Source organism: Amphiura filiformis, chromosome 6 (genome assembly GCF_039555335.1).
Source record: "Amphiura filiformis chromosome 6, Afil_fr2py, whole genome shotgun sequence".
Taxonomy (NCBI): Eukaryota; Metazoa; Echinodermata; class Ophiuroidea; order Amphilepidida; family Amphiuridae; genus Amphiura; species Amphiura filiformis.
Genome location: NC_092633.1, coordinates 36087986 through 36110239, shown reverse-complemented (window position 1 = coordinate 36110239; position 22254 = coordinate 36087986). Strand labels below are relative to the sequence as shown.

The 22254-nt window shown below is 36.2% G+C and overlaps 1 protein-coding gene across 1 annotated transcript in view; it reads right to left on the bottom strand.

The window, feature by feature from the left end:
• Window positions 1–332: 332 nt before the first annotated feature.
• The window catches only part of LOC140154249 (uncharacterized), a 62827-nt gene continuing 40905 nt past the window's right edge, over window positions 333–22254 (bottom strand). The window contains exons 11-18 of the mRNA XM_072176836.1: window positions 20865–21065; window positions 18530–18690; window positions 15421–15790; window positions 13623–13861; window positions 12349–12489; window positions 5350–5533; window positions 4517–4576; window positions 333–491 (exon numbers count right to left, since the gene is read on the bottom strand). Coding sequence (XP_072032937.1) covers window positions 469–491; window positions 4517–4576; window positions 5350–5533; window positions 12349–12489; window positions 13623–13861; window positions 15421–15790; window positions 18530–18690; window positions 20865–21065 — 1379 coding nt within the window. The 3' untranslated portion in view covers window positions 333–468. The remainder of the gene's footprint in view (window positions 492–4516; window positions 4577–5349; window positions 5534–12348; window positions 12490–13622; window positions 13862–15420; window positions 15791–18529; window positions 18691–20864; window positions 21066–22254) is intronic.

Sequence of the window (22254 nt, the reverse complement as noted above, 5' to 3'; positions counted from 1 at the left end):
AGTCACGTTTCCTGGCATCTTGAACAAGACCTTTGTCTGGTGCCCTCTACATTTGATTTTGATGGATATCCATCATAAATATATTTTTGTTGTGGGCCAGGCAGCTCACACCTCCTAATCAAACTCACTGTGGTATGTCCAGCTCCGTTTTCACACTTCATTTAAAAAGATACTCGTCAAACCTGGACTGTATACTTTTTTTCAATGATTTGAACTTCGCAAAAAAGGTCGTAATCATGCTCGCGTAATGCACTCATGAACTCTATGTATGCATCTACATTTTTAGTTTTAAGAGTTGAGAGCAGGATTTCGACCCTTTGTCCAAGTCCTTGATACCTGTTGATCTCGGCCACCTCGTATTCACTCAGAACACGTCTTGATTGGAGTCTCAATACAATATTGTATGGATTCAAGTTGTTGTTTAGCTGATTCATGGCATCATCATTGAGAATCTGTTGAATTTGAGACTTACGTAATTCTCTGGTTCGTATCTGAAATCATATAACAATAACAATAACAATAACAATAATAATGAAAATGATAATACCGTATTCATTTCGCATTCCATTAACCACCAAAAATGACTTTGTTAAAACAAAGTCATTTTGGGTGGGTGCTTATTTTTTTTATATTGTTGGAACAAAAAAAATCTATGCACTTGTTTCATATGCTTATCTTAAAGGATTAAAATGGTATGCCACGGCAGAATGGGAAAAAAAGAAATGATGTCGTGCGGGTGCATCAGTGGAATAGGACAGATCTATGGAAATTTTGTTTTCATATGCTTGTCTTAAATAATAATTTAAAAAAGGTATGAGGCCTGCCACAGTGTAATTGGAAACAAACTATGGCACACATTTCCTATGCATCTTAAATCATGAAGACATGATATCTCCCACAGCAAAACAGGTAAAAGGAAATGATGTTGTACGTCCAGCCTGCCACATCAGTGGAACGATGATAGTATCACTGAAATAGTAACATTGTAATAATCACTGAAGTTATTGATCACTGAAACACCTCTGAAAATTTGATTATTTCAGTGGCATTAGTGAGTTTCAGGGTGATTAGTGTCCAAAGATATTCCGCTAATAACCACCAGCAGAGCTCAGCAGGTAAAAGGAAGTGATATTGTACGCCCAGTCTGCCACAGTAGAACAGAAAAATAATACCGCTGAAATAGAAACACTGTATCGTAATGATCACAACACCTCTAAAAATTTCATCATTTCAGTCGGATTAGTGAGTTTCAGTGTGATTAGTGTCCAAGGCCATTCCACTTTTCACACTGAAATTTGCTACTCCTGCTGAAATGATTTTGCAGTGATGTTTTAGTGATCATATCAATGATTATTACAGTGTTACTCATTTCAGTAATACTTTATAGATTTAGTTATATATTCAGTGATTTTATTTCACAATTACATGAAGGTAACACACTTCTTTTGAGCCGAGCTATCTGTCACACATGCAAATTCTACATAGTCTGCTTCCTTTCTTGAATCTCTAAACTTTTATTTGATGCTTCAGGCAGAAGCTTGTAGGCTTCCCTACAAAACTACTTTGTAACAGCAGGGTCCAATGCTCTGTAGGCCATTGTTTTTTCTACCTAACCGAGATAAAATTATCTTCAAAGTTGGAACTTTGGCTGTTTGGCTTGTTCATTTGCCTTTGCGGAATGTGCTGAGAGGTTTTTCGATAATATTGCATCCCACCTGGAACAATATAAAATTAAATAATAGACCTCAGTATGTTATCTAGAACACCACCATTACATGAAGTTTCCCATACTGCAGCTATATCGTAAGTTTGGTTGCAGTTGGATTTGAACTGTTCATATGAGACCAAATTTGGTATTTTTACAAGTTGACCTCAAGTGACCATTAACCTCAGTATGTGACCTTAAACAACAACCATACATGAAGGATCCCCCTAATGTAGCTATGACCAAAGTTTGATATAAAATTGGATATTTTGAACCCAATGCACAAATTTATTGGTCGAGCTATGAAATGTATTTGAGTCCAATATTGTAAAACTCATAGCGAGACCAATAAATTTTGCATTGGGTGAAAAAAACACCCAAGTTTATCAATATTGTGTTTTCAGAATCTTAATTTCAGGTATGTGAGAAGCCACAAACCAAAAACGAGGAAAATGCTGCAAAACAGCGTAAAATCGGGGTAAAAATGCCAAATATGGGCTGAAAGTAAAAGAAAAAGGCGTACATTTTGGCAACAAAAAAAGAGGAAATCAGCTGAAAAGAGGAACTCTCACATCCCTGTATTTTGTATTTTTTTCACATTTTTTAAATTTATTTTTCTTGATTTTTTTGGGGGGGGGGGTCAAAATCGACTAATCCAACATAATAATGGTTGCAATAGGATTTGAACTGTTCATATGAGACCAAATTTTAAGAAGTCTTGTTGACACACAGAAAATTACACTTAATAATAATAAATTTGATTTGTAATACCCTACGCTGGACCCGAAATAAATATCTCAACCAACCTCAGGGTTGTAGAAACTTAAACAAGCGAAAAAACAAAAACAAACAATACAATAAAAAGCTGCTATGAATTAAAAATATATATAGGTCTTCTGAGCAGTTTTAAAGCACTGGACACTGGCAGCCACACTGGGGACTTGCATGTGCGAGGGAGTTTGGGTTTAGGAAACAAAGGTCATGCGAATCACAGTTGATCATCACAATCAACAACCTTGCTAAGAGCCTGGATGATAGGCATAGATTGACTTGATCTTACTTGACTTTTCAAGGCTTTTGACAAGGTCTCTCACTACCATTTTCTCCTACAGGCCAAATACTATGATATACATGGGACTTCTTGAGTGAACGTAGCCAGCAAATACTACTTAAAGGACAGTCAAGCTCAACATCAGAAGTCACATCTGGCTTGCCACAGGGCAGCATCCTTGGTCCTCTCCCATTTGTAATCTACATCAACAACATGCCAGAAAATTCAACCAGGTCCACCACTAGACTCTTAGCTTACAACAGCATCCTGTTCAAGAATCTCATCACCCGCAGACAGTAAACATCTACAGGAGGATCTCAATTCTTTAGTTAACTGGGAAACCAGATGGTTGATGCAATTCAATGCTTCCAAATATCAGATGTTGAGAATTACAAACAAAATATGAAACCAATCCTGGTTCAACATTCATATAACATCCATGATTTGGATTTGGAACTTGTTGACTTTACACAATACCTGGGAGCACCAGGGCCGTGACACTCGTATTCAATCCCTGTATAAAAAGTGAAGTCACTTTACGGCAGTTTGAGTGACAGTTGCTAACGAGTTTGGTACACCTAGTAACGCCATAGTAACGCTTTTTTTTAATAGCCTAAAATTTACATACATGTGCACGACAACATTGTGCGTACTACTTCAATAGTGAAACAGACTTATCCGTAGTTTGATTGACAGTTGCTGGGGAGTTTGGTACACCAAATTTTTCCAAGATGGCGCCCATCGACTGCCAATTATTCGGACCCTTTCCAGCAAACTTCACCAAACATGCTGACTCTGTGGCAAACAAAGCAAATGGTAATCGAGCCATACTTAATTCCTTAGTCGAAACAATAGCCATTGTGGGTGCAAAATCAAGGAAGCCAAGACCTTCATCCATCCTGTAATAGAGTATGCAGCAACATCTTGGGACCCTTGTACCCACCATATTATCAGGACTGCATGCCCGGCGCAATGAATTTAAAAGTGGTGTGGTGCTCGTAATATATATACGATCCAATTTGAGTGCAGCATTAAACGGCGTGGGTTCTAGGGGCCCGCATAAGGGGCCCTTGAAAATTTTTGTTTCTGGATGGGCTTAGAGGCCATTTCCTATTTTTCAAACAAAATTGTGTATATTCTAGGCTTAGGTAAAGATCAAAATAAGGTCCTAGTTGCGCGAGAATGGCGAAAAAATCCACTCTATAATTATTGTAATTTCCCCCCGATTTACATTGGTAAAGACCACAATATAGGCCTACGATCCAATTTGAGCGCAATGAGCAGAGCGTGTAATGGCGTGCGGTCGCGGGGTCCACTTTAGAGCCCCCATGAAAAAGTTTTGTTTTTGGATAAAGTTAGAGGCCGTTTCCTATTGTTTTTTAAACAAAATTACGGATATTCTAGGTTTATAAAACAGATTTGAGGTCTATAAAAATACCTTTAGTGATTTGATTAGAGGCCACAGGGTGTTGATTTAAATCATGTGGGGAGATTTTTTGTTAAATCTGATTTTACGATTTTGTGACATGCACGGGAGGATCATTCTGGGCAGGTTTTTCAGAGTAGAGGAAGCTATGTAAAAGGTTGCCGCACACAATCAAGTCTTTTAACTCCATCCACAAAACCATTTTCAATCATAAAGGGGTAATTTTTTAAGTTGGAGTATACCGGATATCAGAAATAGTTAAAGCATAACTTGGGACATCTGCCTGATATTGTGCCCCTTGATGCACAACAGCTCTAGTTATGTATTACCTTACCTTGATGACGATAGGAGAAGCCGGGGTTCAAGTCACCAGTAGCATATGGATCAACATGTTCTGGGAAAAAACACACCGAGCATACATTTTTTTAACTTAGAGCTTCAAAATAATCCAACCTAATCCAACTGTATTTTAAAAATAACTAATAAATAATTTTTTAAGGCTTTTATTTATCATTATGCAGAACCCAGGACTTTGGCAATGTTTTGCTTATGAATTGGTTTTATACTATAGAAGTTTTAAATGTTTGAAGTATTTTAGTGTCTTTAAATTATAAGCTGCAGATTTTTTGCTATATTTCAGATCTTTTAGCAGGAAAATTTGTATATTTAAGCATTTCCGAACTGTTTTCCTTTTTTAAAGCGTTCTATTTAGAAGGTGTCCCATGAATGTGTGCCAAAAATTGCTCGCCGCTCAGCTTGCCAAAAATTTCTTGCCTCCCCCCATTTGGCTGGCTAAAACATTCTTGTCCCCAAATTTTACCCTCCCCCAGGGCTCATAATTATTGCACAGCCCCTTAATCTTACAAAAACATGGCGGGAATTAATGTCTCAAAGCTGCTGCATTTTGCTGTGCAAAGTTCAATGAAATTACCAAGTGTCCATTTTTTCTCAGAACATTTTTCCCCCAGGATTACAATAAATGATACAACAAAAACATCTGAAAATCATTATTTTTAAAGAATTATTAGCTTGATATTTCAAATTAGCAAAACCCTTTAGCTGGTGCACGCACAACTTGAAGTGCATATGCCATAATGTCACTCACTGAGGAAGAAGCTATGAGATACATGCTGCTGCTTTATTAACACAATAGAACAATCAAATTACCTCTGTGTATCTCCTGTTGAATGTTATGCGAGTGAAAGTTGATTTCCTTGGTCATTGTGCCTTGTGATACTTTTACAATACCACCAATGCTTCTACAAGGGCGATTGCAAGGAAGTTTCTTGTTCACTGTTACCTGCACATGGGATGAGGCATCTCCAAGACACAATTCTTTGAAATCTATTACCTGAATTAAAGAGCAAATAAATAAATAAACTTCATGAGTTGGCCAATCTGAAATGATAGGGAAAGCTACAAAAACCATGTCCAAGCTGGTTAAGAAATTTGAACCATCTCCTATGAGAAGTACATAAACTTTAGGCCAAGGACATTTATACATGTAGCTCAAGTTCCCTTCAATGCCTCATTTGGTTAAGCCCACTGTTTACCCTAACCCTGCAGTGGCGTAGCGTGGGTTATCATATGGGGGGGGCATCGACCATGATTGGAGGCACAAGCCGTTTTTTGGCAATTTTCCTATGGGATTTTCTAAATTTTGCAATCGATTGGGGTGCTCCCAGGTATTTTGTAAAGACATGCCCCCGATGGCGCTTCGCCACTGTAACCCTGCCTGGTTGACACACCCAACTTACCAGTCAAGGTGAATATCATGTATTAGAAGTATCAATGCATTATGCTATTATGTTCAGAGACATGCGCGAGTTCTTGAAGCTCATTAGAAAAGACACTGGAGATTACCGAGGTACTTCTCACCACCCACTTGTCCAGGATTTGTCCCCTGGACTTTAATTGTCAAAAATACATAAGTGTAGATTAACTTAGATGTGCACATTTTTATCCCTATCCTCAGCAAATCTATTAAAGCGTCTGGGCCAGGTACCAAGAAGCAGGGTTAAGGTTAAGGGGGCATAGTAACATTTGTTGTGCACATATGAAGGCTAGGGCATGTTCCAGGTGAGTCACAATTTTATCATTATGTTTTGGATCTAATATTTTCACACACTTGGATTCATCAAAATATAATAATGGTTGCAAGTGAATTTGTTTGTCATTTTTCAACAAAATGGGCTGAAGTAATAAGTATTTTCTATCAATGTTTTATCAAAATGCACACAATTTGTCTCTACGAAAGTGCCCCTTGCCAACCTCTAGCTGCCCCTATTCTGATCATGGTTTGCTATCTCTAAGGACCGCTATATCCAAGGTTTGCTATCTCTAAGGTTCACTATCACTAATAACAAAAAAGGTGCACTATACCTAAGGTTCATATCACTAATTAGGAATAAGGTTCTAAGGTTCGATATCACTTAATTTCAAGTAAGGTTCGCTATCACTAATTTTAAAATAAGGCCTGCTATTACTTATTTATTGAAAGTTCGCTATATCCAAGGTTCGCTATCATAATTTTAAATAAGGCCGCTATCACTAATTTATTGAAGGTTCGCTATATCTAAGGTTCGCCAGCACTAATTTAAGGCCCACTATTTCTAATTTTAACGAGCACAGTATCCCTAAGGTTCATTATCTCTAATTTAAAATGAGGCCCACTATCTCTAAGGTTCGCTATCTCTAAGATTCACTATCTCTAAGTTTCGCTATCACCAAGTTCAAATAAGGTTCGCTATCTCTAAGTTTAAATAAGGCCCACTAACTCTAATTTTCATTAAGGCCCGCTATCTGTAACTTAAGGCTTATTTATAATGAACCTTTTTTAAAATTACAGATAGCAGGCCTTATTTGAAAATAAAGATAGTGGGCTAGGGTGGGAGGGAGGGGCATTATCTCAATATGTTGTGATGTTTTATCCTGCAATATATTGTGTCTCTTGTAACTTGGGGCTTCATGCTTTTAACATAGTGCTGTTTTTAAAAATGTTTGTACTTTTAATGTGTTATTAATCTTTGTAATATCTATGTGCATTTATAGTGCAATACTTTGTTTATTTTAATGACCAGCTTGCAAGGGTGGGGTCCACTCATCTTTTAGATGTCAGTGCTTAATTTGCCACTTTTGTTGGGCCCTGGCAGCCCTTGCTTGCTGGTCTAATTTTGATGTATATTTTTGTTGAAATGCCTAATGAATAATAAATAATAAACAAATAAATTTAAAATTTAAATTTAAAATTAGTGATAGCAAACCTTAGAGATAGCGAACTATAATTAATTAGTGATAGCGAACCTTGATTAAAATTAGTGATAGCGAACCTTAGGTATAGCGAACCTTAATTGCAATTAGTGATAGCGAACCTTAGAGATAGTGAACCTTAATTAAAAATTAAAATTAGTGATAGCGAACCTTAGGTATGGTGAACCTTAATTGCAATTAGTGATATTGAACCTTAGAGATAGCGAACCCTTTTCTCTATTAGAGATAGTGGGATTCTCATCTCAATAGACTTTACATGTTAATTGCAATTAGTGATATTGAACCTTAATTGCAATTAGTGATAGCAAACCTTAGAGATAGTGAACCTTAATTAAAAATTAAAATTAGTGATAGCAAACCTTAGGTATGGTGAACCTTAATTGCAATTAGTGATATTGAACCTTAGAGATAGCGAACCCTTTTCTCTATTAGAGATAGTAGGATTCTCATCTCAATAGACTTTACATGCTAGTGATAGCGAACCTTAGAGATAGAGGTCCTATAGAGATATACTATGATCAGCTCTTAATAGGTGGGAATTATTCGGTTTTGTTACTGTGCGAGTCAATAAAGTTCCAACTTACGCACACGTAAATTCACAAAAGCATGAGTCATTCACGCAAAATGCTGCGCCTAGCTATGTGTACGCCATTCTGTATCAATCCACGATGCTATGAGTCCTGCCTATTAATTGCAATTCTTTGTAAAAACCACATGTGCCTGCTAACGGTCAAAATTTTTTTATTGCATGAGGTGAAAGGGCTTTGGTAGTAGGTTACAAAAGTCACATCAAAAATTTCTCCGAGCTTGTTGCCATAGCAACGGCAGATTTTATGATTTCGGCAATTTTTGCTTATTTTGGGGTGAAAATAAGGGAAAATATGTACTTTTCTAAATTGCTCCTGACTTTAAATTTGAGGTCACATTAAAAAAGCAACCTTACCACCATAAAGTATTATCTTTGTGCTTTCCCCAGATGCAAAAAATATTTCAATAATATTTCCCTATGTGCAATTTTAGGCCTGGGCAACATTGCCAATTTAGCACTTTTGAAAAAATGCAATTTTTACCCTATCTTTGAAGTCTAAAAACTAATTTTGTTTGAGCACCCAGAATTATTTCCTCTTTGTTGGTACTTGGGCAGATATTGCCCCTTCCAAATTTGGTTTAAAATCTCTGGGGCTCTTTGACCTGTAAAGCCAGTGTTGCCAGAATGTTTGATAATTTTCAAAAAATGCATTTTTGGAAATAATGCATTTTCTACATATTTACTCATGTAACCTATACCTCCAACTTAATTAAAATATTTGCACACATGATTAGACACACATTGCAACGGAAGCAACACTTTGAGGCTGGGGAGAAGTCCTGTGGGCTGCAAAAACCGGTATTGCCAGAAAATCATATTTTATTAATCCAAATTTCCAATTTGTGCGTTTTACAATTATTTATTTGGTTAATTTTATACTATCAATGTTAGTTGAATAGAATGTGCATTTAAACATCATCTGATACAATACAGGTTCAGACACATGGGCAAGTTTCTCGACAGTTGGCTTAGTAAGCCCTAGGCTTCGGCGACCTTGAGGATACTAAGCCTAGTTGTGACCAAAAATAGTAATTTTTACATGGGAATTTTTTTGAAAAATGACATATGCATCTTCGAAAGTGTATCAGCTTACTAAGATGGATGTTTGGATCAAAAAAGTAAATCACAACACTTTTCTGTGACCTATGGTTTTTGACCTATGACCTCTTGGAATTCATAAGTAGGCCTAAAATGCAGGTTTTTAATGATTTTGGTCATTTTGGGCAAAAATGGACCAATTTTTACCCACCATCTCAAACAGGTTTTTAAACTTAGGCAATGATGGTGTTACAAGATTATATGACAATTAATTTACCCATACCTGTTATTTTTGAGTTCGTCAAAGCATGCGAGCATTTGTTTAAAAATGTAGCCTGGTAAAATGAATGATACGCACAATAATATAAACTTCAAACTCCCATAGGGGCATCAATATTGACGTTTGCATTATTTGACACCCTTATTGAATATCTCCCCTAAAATAAGACATCCGTTTGTTGTTCCGATGCCATAAAACAAGGAAAAGGGACCCAAAACTACCACCCCTAATTTGGGGTTTATTTTGGGGGTTTTTTGTCCAAGTTAGTGGGGTCCACGTTGGCGGACAACCGATACTCGCGGGTACACCATACATGATCACACACTTTTAAAATGTTCGCATAAATGTAAATCAACTGATACAAATCATGTGAATGTTTTGATTATTGCACTATTCTTATATTAAAACGGTTTGCAATGTTTGTTTGTTTTTTATTTTAAAAAAATCAACATTTTGAGGCAAAAAAGCTAACAAATTATATTAACATATTCTTCATTAGACCGTTGTTTTTTTACAAACGTAATGGAGTATTTTTACCCCCTTCCCCCCCCCCCTAATAGTAAATGCGAATCTCAAGGTTTGTAAATTTAATTCGGGCCCTTTTTTCTGTTTAAATAGTGCACAAATGATGCACCAAATGGCTTGAATTGGACCTTCATTTTGCAAAATTTTCCAACTGCGTAATCCATATACAGGTGGCTATTTTCGCTCCTGCTTTCGCGCATTTGTCAATATATGTTTAACACAATTTATAGGCCTGCAATAATAGGGAAAAACCTTTCCACGAAAGGCTTCATGGAACGCTCATTTGACAAATTTTTGGCTTTTTCAAACTAAAATTTTACACACTAATAGTGCCAAAATGGTCCACCAAATCGCTTCAATTAGTTCTTCATTTTGCAAAAGTTTCTTACTTCTGAGGGGGGACGCGATGGCCGCTCCATTTCGTACATTTTTATCTATTTTTTACTCAAATCCCCCCCCCCTTTCTGACTGCCCTGGATCCGCCACTGCCTAGATAGACCACATCATTTTACATTTCCGGTGGATAGACCTATGGGGGGGGCAGCTATGGCTGCCATTGAGGTGTAGGAATGCATGAAATTGGATTCTTCTACAATATAGCCTCGATTCTTTGTTACCCTTGTGTGCCATGTTTCGTTAAAAATTGTGCAGCCTGTTTTTTTGTAGATTACATTAATATCTGATATATTTACATACAGGTTACATCACACAAATTTATGTCTGGAAAATGTACTTGAACCATTAATTTGCTATATTCATTACTGTAGATTATTTTCTACGAATGAACACTTGACACGTTTCTATGCAAGAATCCACAGTTTTAGAGAGTATTGATAGGCCTATTGTTAGTATAAAGCAATGGTTTAAATCAGCAAATACACTTGAAACTGTTATTCCTTGATACGAATTCACTCGGCTATGTCTTGTGGATTAAGTAATCAAGAATCAACAGTTTCGTGTATTCTCATTAACAGGATTGTCATAAAGCCTAAAAAATTTGTTTGATTGGCATAACATTTTAAGCTATTAGGAGAATTCAAAGAGATGACAGTTTCATGCATGGAAACGACCATTTACACACATTTTTGTTAATTTTACTGGGAAATTAGCTCTATTTGACAGATATATTTCCTTAAAAATGAGCATTAATGGCCGTTGCCATGGAAACAGCATACTCGTTGAATTCTCTCAATAGCCTAAAATTAAAGAAGCCCTATTTATCAATAAAGGTAAATGTAATTTAAACTTTTTTAATGCAACAAATTGCTAAAAATGGTAAAAAAAGGGTCCATTTTTGCCCAAAATGACCAAAAATATTAAAAACCTGCATTTTAGGCCTATTTATGAATTCCAAGACGTCATAGGTCAAAAACCATAGGTCACAGAAAAATGTTGTGATTTACTTTTTTGATCTAAACATCCATCTTAATAAGCTGATACACTTTCCAAGATGCATATGTCATTTTTTTAAATATTTCCCATGTAAAAATTACCATTTTTGGTCGAAACTAGGCTTAGTATCCTCGAGGTCACCTAAGCCTAAGGCTTACTAAGCCAACTGTCGAGAAACTTGCCCATGTGTCTGAACCTGTATTGTATCAGATGATGTTTAAATGCACATTTTATTCAACTAACATTGATAGTATAAACTTTAAGCGAATAAATAATTGTAAAACGCATTACATTGGAAATTTGGGTTAATGTAAGATTTTCTGGCAATACCGGTTTTTGCAGGACAGGACTTGTCCCCAGCCTCAAAGTGTTGGTTCCGTTGTAGTGTGTGTCTAATCATGTGTGCAAAGTGTGCAAATATTTCAATTAAGTTGGTGGTATTAAAGGTTACATGAGTAAATATGTAGAAAATGCATTATTTGAAAAATGCATTTTTGAAAATTATCAAACTTTCTGGCAACACTGGCCTCAATAGCCCCAGAGATTTTTTACCAAATTTGGAAGGGGCAATATCTGCCAAAGTACCAACAAAGAGGAAATAATTCTGGGTGCTCAAGCAAAATTAGTGTTTAGACTTCAAAGATAGGGTAAAAATTGCATTTGTTCAAAAGTGCGAAATTGGCAATGTTGCCCAGCTCTAAAATTGCACATAGGGAAATATTATTGAAATATTTTATACATCTGGGGAAAGCGCAAAGATAATACTTTATGGTGGTAAGGTTGCTTTTTTAATGTGACCTCAAATTTAAAGTCAGAAGCAATTCAGAAAATTACATATTTTCCCTTATTTTCACCCCAAAATAAGCAAAAATCGCCAAAATCATAAAATCTGCCGTTGCTATGGCAACAAGCTCCGGAGGAATTTTTGATGTGACTTTTTGTAACCTACTACCAAAGCCCTTTCACCTCATGCAATAAAATTTTTTTGACCGTTAGCAGGCACATGTGGTTTTTACAAAGAATTGCACTTAAGAGCTGATCAGAGTATAGAGGGATGTCATTGATAACATACCTTTTTCGACTCCTTTGGCACAAAGTCATTTCCTGTTATGTTGATCTCAACTTCGGCCTTGGAGTTTGGCGAGACATGTGCCACCACTTTTGAATTTGTACACTTATAGGAACCATGTTTAGCTGCTTCTTCCTCCACATGCTACAAATAATAGAAGTTTAGGTTAATTTAAAGCGACTTGATCGAAAATTAAAGTACATATGTAATTTAACTACATTAACCATATTTAACTACATGTGCAAATTTGTCAGTGAAAAATGATCACACAAATGCACATTTTCAGTGCAAATGTGCACATTTAAGAAAAAACTAAATGTACGAAGTTTTAAAATACAATTAAATTCATCAAGATTGTCCATTAAAATTATATAAAATGTTCTTAAAGTGAAAGCCCCACTTTTGGTTCAAGTTCCTTGGGGGACTAGTCAGAAAAATCTAAACATTTTGCCTTTGGAACCAAGGAATATAGGTCTTTTTTTGGTGTTTTTTTTGGGGGGGGGGGGAAATGTATATCTTTAATACGAAAATCACAATTTTCAAACGATGGTTGGCTTTTCCTCCCAGCTACATACACTTTAAGTATCATTTATAAATTTTACTTCGAGGACTGTTAAATATCAAAAATATAAATTTTCAATAATTTGCCATAAAATTTGTATTATCAAAAAAAAAATCAAAATTATTTGATACCAGAAGGACATTCTTTGTATTCAGAATGCAAATTTGTCAGTGAAAAATGATCACACAAATGCACATTTTCAGTGCAAATGTGCACATTTAAGAAAAAACTAAATGTACGAAGTTTTAAAATACAATTAAATTCATCAAGATTGTCCATTAAAATTATATAAAATGTTCTTAAAGTGAAAGCCCCACTTTTGGTTCAAGTTCCTTGGGGGACTAGTCAGAAAAATCTAAACATTTTGCCTTTGGAACCAAGGAATATAGGTCTTTTTAGGTGTTTTTTTTTTGGGAAATGTATATCTTTAATACTGAAAATCACAATTTTCAAACGATGGTTGGCTTTTCCTCCCAGCTACATACACTTTAAGTATCATTTATAAATTTTACTTCGAGGACTGTTAAATATCAAAAATATAAATTTTCAATAATTTGCCATAAAATTTGTATTATCAAAAAAAAAATCAAAATTATTTGATACCAGAAGGACATTCTTTGTATTCAGAATGCAATTTGATATGTCTGATGTGCTCTCGGGGCCCCACACAAAATACTGTGCAAAGGTGGGTGACCAACCCCTTAACTACTCCTACCTGAATTTCATTCGGTGAAACAACATACACAGTAAGAATAACACTGTCATTTGCATCCACTGGTTTCATACAAACAAATAAGCATCTTTTAACCTCAACCTTTTTGATCAAGAATGCAAATATTCCAACTTTCACAGTTGAAAATATCAACGATGACCCATCAGTGGTAAGGTTTGCTGGTTCCATACTCCGATAATCAGAATATGAGGAAATCCAAATTGGTCTCCATGATGGTGTTTCTGTAAAAATAAAATAAAGCGTAGCATAAATAACAAGGTAGATTAGGGATCAATTTCTCAAACAGTTGCGTTGCAAGGTTTTTATTAAAATTCACAACACAGACTTTTTGAATTACAATTGCTGACAGATGTGCCTGTTTACATTTACAATACAAATAAAATCAATTGAGATTTATAGGGGAATTTTGTGATCTACAGCCGGGACCCTTTTATAACATACGTAAATTCATCTCTAATAAATGCCCCTTACGAAAAAATTTGGTAAACGAGGCAAAAAATAAGCGCCCACCGAAAATGACTTTGTTAAATGCCCTGGGTGCTTATTGGAAATGAATACAGTAATAATGGTCTATAAGGAAAGAAAATCCAGATTTGTAAACTGCGACTGCACTATTTTATAGATTTTATTTCACTATTTCACTAATGTTTTGAAAAGAGAGAAAATCTTTGTTGTAATGCGCACAGATATGCTACACACACGCAACACTTATCTGCAATCTGCATGAGTGGTGCATCCTATGGAAACACTAATTTTAAGTGGTCAAATGGCTCCGTTTTAGCTGATAAACTGTGTTTTTTTTTCAAGTTCTTTCCCCCAATTTAAATATCAAGTTATGAATGGATTTCGCTCTAACTTGTCAAAGGGCTGTGGATAAAACAAGAACTGCCGCATTCTCCTGTGAGCTTCAATGAAAGTGCAAAATGTGACCACTTTAAACTTCAACGGCCATTATTTCAATGTTCATTTTCTTGGTAAAATGACGATTTAGGTACACGATAACTTAATAATACAGCATCTATAGGTAAGCAATTAATGCTCATCCTAAAAAGCAAGATCGACTTAACCCTAACAGGACTGTATACTACAAAATACTACTTGATATATGCGCTGTTCGTGCGTGCATCCCAAGTGGTGTGATGATGCAATCGACCAAAGTGATATATAGGCACGGTTTCGCTGGCCAGCGAAGCCCAAGACCCGTGGCAAAATGTCGCTGACCCTGTGGTTGGCATGCGAGGGGTCTCGGGTTCGAATCCCCACCCAGAGCAAACAACTTCTTTCTTTGTTTTCTCTCTTTATTCCTTCCTTCTTTCCCTTCCCGTTGCCAAAAAGCCCTTAGGCGGTTAGGGTTAAGAAACTGTTTTATCATCTTTTTATATTTTGGTCTATTTCCGATTTTAGGCATCATTTTGTTCAAATAGGCGTTATATCAAAAACTAAAAAAAAGAGGTTTTTGGAATGGAGGCTCAAGATTTAAAAAAAATAAAACAAAACTTTTTGGAAAGAGTGTTTTTTTGTTATGATGTACCAAAACAAGTCAACTTTTTTTTCAAAGCCATATAGGTTGAATATATTGGTATTATGGTCTCATGTACACCTTTAGAGAGTTAGCCTAGTAACAACAAGACAGGGCCAGGTTATGCAACTCTGCAATCCCTAAATGAAGTCTTGAAAAGAGGCTAATTATAGTGGATTCAACCAAATGTTATCTTATTCATTTTACTTATTTGTTTGTTATAAATAAATTTGTTATATAAATATTTGTTATATTTGATACCTAGTGTCGAGTACACAACTCGTCTTTCTCGCCGTACATCAAGATCTACATGTTCATGTCGAGGTATGATCATCTTTATTTTTTTCTTGAAACAGATGTCCGATGATTTTCTATGTATATCCAATCGCCAGATGTCAGGGGAGAGCATCTCCCAGTCATTTGAATAGGTAGAGTGAATGGATTGAATAAATTGTTCATCATAACATTCGCTGAGTAAAACATTCTGCTTGTTGACACCATCTGGTAGGTCACTCGGGTTGAAACGCAAGTCGTGTTCACTGGTACATGGTACATCATATTCTTGCTCATTTAGCTGATTAGCTTCATTATTTCCAGAGGCCGATGCAAAACTTGGTTGATTATCCACTATCTACAAACAAGGTATAGACTATAGAGTAATATCACACTTTATATATATAGTAACCATTTTTGTATCATTGTTTTAAAACTTACATTATTTATAATGCAGCTGCTAATTAAAGCTTTCAAACAGGGAGCCATTGTGCACTTTTTAGTAGAAGCATGAGAACATAGGCGTAGATCCCGAGGGGATCCCCCCAATATTTTGCCAGGGGGATGGTCCATACATCATTCCCCAAATGTTGATGCCTGTATGTAGGTTTCTAATCAAATTAACCTCATATTTGTCCATTTTAGCCCCAAAGTGCAAATTTTTGTGCGTTTCGCGCGCATTTATTCCCTTTTGCACCATATTTCATCAGTTTAGTTTCAAAATTACAAAATTTTCCGCACGCATAAACTTATTTTGTCGCCAAAAGGTGCTGGATTTACTATACTTCAAGATATTTTTCCAACCCCATCCTCCCAATGTTAAAAAGAAATCTACGCCACTGCATGAGAATTTCCACACATAAAGTACAAGGTCCAATGGTGATTTTAAGATGTGGAGCCATTTCGATTTGAACCCTGGTGACCGCTAGAGGTCACAAAGGTCATACAGGTGTAACAAATTAAGATCTTCTTGAGAGATATACCAAATTATACTCATCTGATCATAAATAAGGATTAAAACAAGGTATAGTTTGAACTATCTACAACCTATCGTTATGGCATTATCGTACAAAAAACACATTTTTATAGGTAAAATGTCACTTTTTTGGCTTGGTACAGGGTTTAAAATTTCAACTTGCTCCAATTTTGAAGAAAAAAATTGTGACAAATAATTATTGTTCATGTAACAAAATCAGAAAAAGAATAGTATTTAAGTTTTTTAAAACATAGATTCTGTGTTCACCTACTGAGATAGAAGGCAAGCAAGGTCAAAGGCCATTGGATGGTGATAGGCCACTGTTGATATTTGACTTCCATTGCACATAACGATTAAGTAAACAATTTAGAAGGCAAGTTCTGTACCATTTCTTGATTATTATGTCATGATGAGAAATTTGACATCATGTTTGCTCAAATCAAAGTTGAAATTTTTGCTTTTACCCCTGTACAACCAAAAATGTGATATTTCACCTCAAAATGAGGTTTTTGTAGGATTAATGCCCCCGGGGGCGTTGCATTTTCCAAAAGGGGTGTGTTATAACATTATAAGAATATGAATAATTAATATACAAACATGGAAATATAGAACAAGTTCAAATTAACAAATTAATGAGGAAGGCTATATAATAAGTTGAATATCAATGTCTTAAATTCATACAAAAATTATACGGCATTATTGAACTCATTCAAGCTGGTGCGCCTTCACTGAAGAGTGGCTCATGGAACAATCGAAAGGCTTCCATTTTGTTGACATGAAAGGTTTCAAGCAAAATTTAGACGGGTGTACATTTTGACACCTCACTATCATGCATTTTTGTGTAGCCCATGATGTCAACTATCTCTGGTAGCATGCAGCTTTCCCCCCCCCCAACTGGTACCAAACACCCTATCTGAGGGCTTCAGGTTCACTTCACACGCTATCTGACCCCCCTGTCGTGAATGGCAGATTGACAAACTGAAAACAGTGTACCTGTAGGACTAAATCCGAGAACAGTTCCATTCCTACCACCAACCTTCTTCACTTGACGGCTTGCCTCAATTTTGCTCTCAAAATGTATATATGATATATTATGCATATGATTGTACTTTTATTTGACCAACGATATGACATTAAGACTCTCCCTGAATCTTCAAAACAGCGATGAAGACCTTGACCTAGAGTGACCGAGTGATGATCATCTTAGGGGTGGGAGATCCAAGTGCTTCATAAGTGACTTATAATTCCAGTGATTAATGTATGTTTATAATATCACCTTTTGCCAAATATAGAAGAAACTTAAATTGTCTCGGTCCTTATTCTAAGTGTTTAGGTGTGGACCTGATTATGTCAACTGGTATACATTTTTGCATGATTCTGGGACCCCCATCCAGAAGACACCCTGCTTAAATGTTAATGGATTTATATTGAAAACACTTTCATCAGAGTTGTTATATTTTATGGCTATCTCATCTTTCTTGTTTGGTTCTTTATTCATTATCAATGCCACTGTACCAGAAAATATATCATTAGTGATGACATCAGCAAGTCTTTTGGACTTTGGATGATCTTCAAGGATGCTCATTCCATCCTTGAACTCGAAGGATGATTTTGTAGGTGTTGATTATCACGGACTTCATCGAAAGCAAATTCCATGATGACTCTCTGTTCATTTCTGTACCTGTGAATTCATGGAGGTAGGCTTTTTCTGCACGGTGTCCTAACTATATACAGTGATGCAAAAACTGAATATTTTTGCAATAATGTTTTGAAGGAACAAGCTTTCAAATGAGACCAAATTCATCACCGAGCGACAAAGTAGCATACCTTGTTAATAATAATAATAACACGCTCTTATATAGCGCCCTTAACCCAGAGGGTCTCAAGGCGCTTAACAAACTAAAAACCAAAGTACAGCATAAAAATACCAGTATACTTAAGCCTACAATATACAGTCAAATCTTAGAATAAAACTACAGTTTGATTTAAAAACTAATATTATACAACAGGAATAGCAAATTAAAATGAAGACAAATAATACACAATAAAAGAGAACAGCCGAGTAAAATGTTATTGTTATTGTAAAATGTAAAAATTGTCTTCAAATTGCTTAAGCCTTACCTTCACCTGGCTGCGTGGGAACAACCCTCTCCTTCCATTGACTTCACCTTCCCATAATTTATCATGTTCTCCAGTTATTACCACATTCTTGACAATATCACCTCTCCTTAAATTTATTTCACCAGGTGTACCAGTAGCATAATCAATTTCGACCATTACAACTTTAATATGGAAGTTTTATATACAGGTTATCGAGAGAAAAAAAAGAGAAAAAAATACATAAGCATAAGGTATGTGAATGTGTAATATCCAAATTTTGATTCAGGCATGTAATATTAGCTTGGTAATTTCAAGAGAAAGCCCACCAAGTCAGTAAGTTCAAAAATATGTTTTTTTAATATTTTTAGTGAAGCTATTCTGAGACGAAATAAAGGTATATTCGTCTCAGAGCTATTACAAGTACGAATAGCGTTCACAAACCGTATGGTGTACGTTGATGGCTTTAAAAATCGCTACTGATGAGATATCGGGAAATACCCAGTGGCTGTGTGCTGCCGAAATGGCAGTAATATTTACTCTGACAGCATTGGTAGCTATAGTAAAATTTAATCTGTTCGGGTAATAGTTGACAGAGTAAGGAGGGGGGGGGGGGGTGTTGTACCAGCGAGGTACATTTTTATTGTTTGTGAGTGTTTCTGCATTATAATTATTAACCACTGCAATTTCATTGATTTCTGTTTGAGAGAAAATTAATCGGTACAGAAGATGTGACTGAAGACCCTGTCTTAAGGGTAGACAATGTACTGTTGGTCGAAGCAGCCAAAAAATATTGATTTTCATTATGTAAATCAATATATTATTGAAAAGTAACACTTTGATGTTTTGCAAAAGTTCATTCTACAAACCATATACTTAATTGCTTGATTTATCGTTGTTAATGAGTTATGTATGTTTATGTAGGTGTTGCAGGTGTTTAAGCCCTCCTACAACATAACTCAAGAACCACAGGACCTACAAAATTATATCTGTAAATATTTGAATTCTTCTACACACTCGCTATGAAATGAGCAATGCGATTTTTGCCAAAACTGACTACCATTCACAAGATGCTGTGTACTACCAAATCGCAACACTTTAAAATAGTGTCAAACCTTAACTCTGTAAATTATAAAAATGTGAAATTTGACCCCCAAACCCTAAAATGATGGAAACTAGAATTTTGCGGTTCTCGACCCGCGCGGTTCTCGGCACAAAGCGTCGGCCGCAATACCTCCACCTTGATGCCCATCATTATAACCGGTGCAATTTCATGTGGCCCCAAAATGACCTTAACATATTTGCCTCACTAAGGTGGCCGTTCCCACCAAATTTCATGAACCTGCTGCAGTTTATGGCGATTTGACCCAAGATGACCTCAAATGACCCCAAAATGACCTTGACATTTTTGCCTTGTTTCAGTGGTTGTCCCCACAAAATTTCATGAACCTGCGACAATCTATGGCAATTTGACCTTAGATGACCTTGGATGACCCCAAAATGACCTTGACATTTTTTTCTTCCTACAGTAGTTGTTCCCACCAAATTTCATGAACCTGCAACAATATATGCCGATTTGACCCCCAAAAATACCTGCAAATTAGGTACTTCATTACCATATTTTGCAACGAAAACCTGCTAAAATTTAGAGACCACCAATTGCCACCCCTCCACCAAATTCTATCACAATACGCCTCACCGGTTCCGAGAAATTGCACTCGCAAGCTCGGACGGACAGATGGACGGACGGACAACCAGGAAACATAATACCTCCGGTGGAGCATAAAAATATGTGTCTAATATCTGCAAATTCATGCAAAACTACTTTGCTCATAACTTTGCTAATTTTTGCCTAAGACATGATTGACCGCTCATTTGAATTTCCTTTTCAATGAAAATAATTTTAAATGAAAACATTGTACCAAATCTTGTGACCATCCAGAGATCAATACTTTAAGACCCATTCAGTGATCCTAGCGCGAGTGCAAAAAAATTAAAATTATTTTTAAATTTCTAATAAAAGTGAAGGATAAGTCATTCAAATTGTCATTTTGAAATGAAAAAAAAAAAAAAATGGCAAAAAACAAAGAAAATGGCAGTACTGACAAAGTTGAAGCCCCATTCAAATACATGTAGCTAATATACTGTCAGTATATAAATTACAGTTTACATGTAAATGTCTTATTTTCAGCTGAACCACTAGAAGGCTATCTTATGACAATGACATAGGTACTAAAATCTGAATTTTAATGATTTCTACAATCGTCCAGATGAGCAAATCACTGAATTTGGACATGCTTAAAATATACTTCTCGACTAAGGATCCCAACATTTCTAGCCAATTGCTGTATGTACATACCATAGTTAAGAGAATCAAGCCTCAGTGGTAATTCTCGTACTTGTGATGGAAGAAAACTCCCTCTGATGCCATTCAGCTTCCCTTGCCACCATCCATGATAAATGGAACTCTCTTCTAACACTTTGATGATATCCCATTCTTGAAAGGAGAGTATACCTCTTACACTGGCCTGGTAACTCAAAATGGCCACAACTTTGCGACCTGTAAAAGATAATGTATAACATTAAGTTTGAAAATTACATGACCATTTTGGTAAGCTTTAACATGTTTAGGCAAGCTTATTTTCATCGTTGAAGCCAGACTCTACTCCTAGGGTCTATAGGTAATGACCAGCTGTGGTAGAAGGTGCAGGATTGGCTCTTTAGCGAGTTAGCGCCGAGAGTTAGCACCAACTGAACGCTAATGCTAATAATTACAAGGAGTGCTAATTAGCGTCATGTAGCGTTTTAGTGCTAATAACGGTAATTATAGCACAATTGGCGCTAATTAGTGTCATGTAGCGTTTTAGCGCTAATAACGCTAATTATGGCACAATTAGCGGTACCTAGCACTATGACGCTAATTTGCCCGATTAGTAGCGTTACGCTAATTTGCCCTATTAGTAGCGTATTAGCGCGATATAGTGTTTTAGCGCTAATAACGCTAATTTGCGGTACCTAGCTAGCACGGCGCAATTAGCGCGAAATAGTGTTTTAGCGCTAATAACGCTAATTTGCGGCACCTAGCTAGTACGCTGTCGTTAATTTGATAAATTGAAGATGTCCCAGTGAGAGGCGCAATTAGCGCTATTTAGCGTGATCTAGCATTTTAGAACTAATAATGTTAATTAGCGTTACCTAGCACTCTGACGCTACTTTGCGCTAATTAGCGTCATGTAGTGTTTAAGCGCTAATAACGCTAAATACCGGTACCTGGCATTCTGTCGCTAAATTATAAAATTGAAGATGTCCCAGTCAGTGGGGCGCAATTAGCGCTATTTAGCGCTAATAACGCTAATTAGCGGTACCTAGCACTCTTACGCTAATTTGCGTTAATTGCGCAATTAGCGCTATTTAGCGCGATCTAGCGTTTTAGAACTAATAACGTTAATTAGCGTTACCTAGCACTCTTACGCTACTTTGCACTATTAGCGCTAATTAGAGAGTGGCGCAATTAGCGCTATTTAGCGTGATCTAGCGTTTTAGAACTAATAACGTTAATTAGCGTTACCTAGCACTCTTACGCTACTTTGCACTATTTGCGCTAATTAGAGAGGGGCCCAATTAGCGCTATTTAGCGTGATTTAGCGTTTTAGAACTAATAACGTTAATTAGCGTTACCTAGCACTCTGACGCTACTTTGCGCAATTAGCGCTAATTAGCGTCATGTAGCGTTTAAGCGCTAATAACGC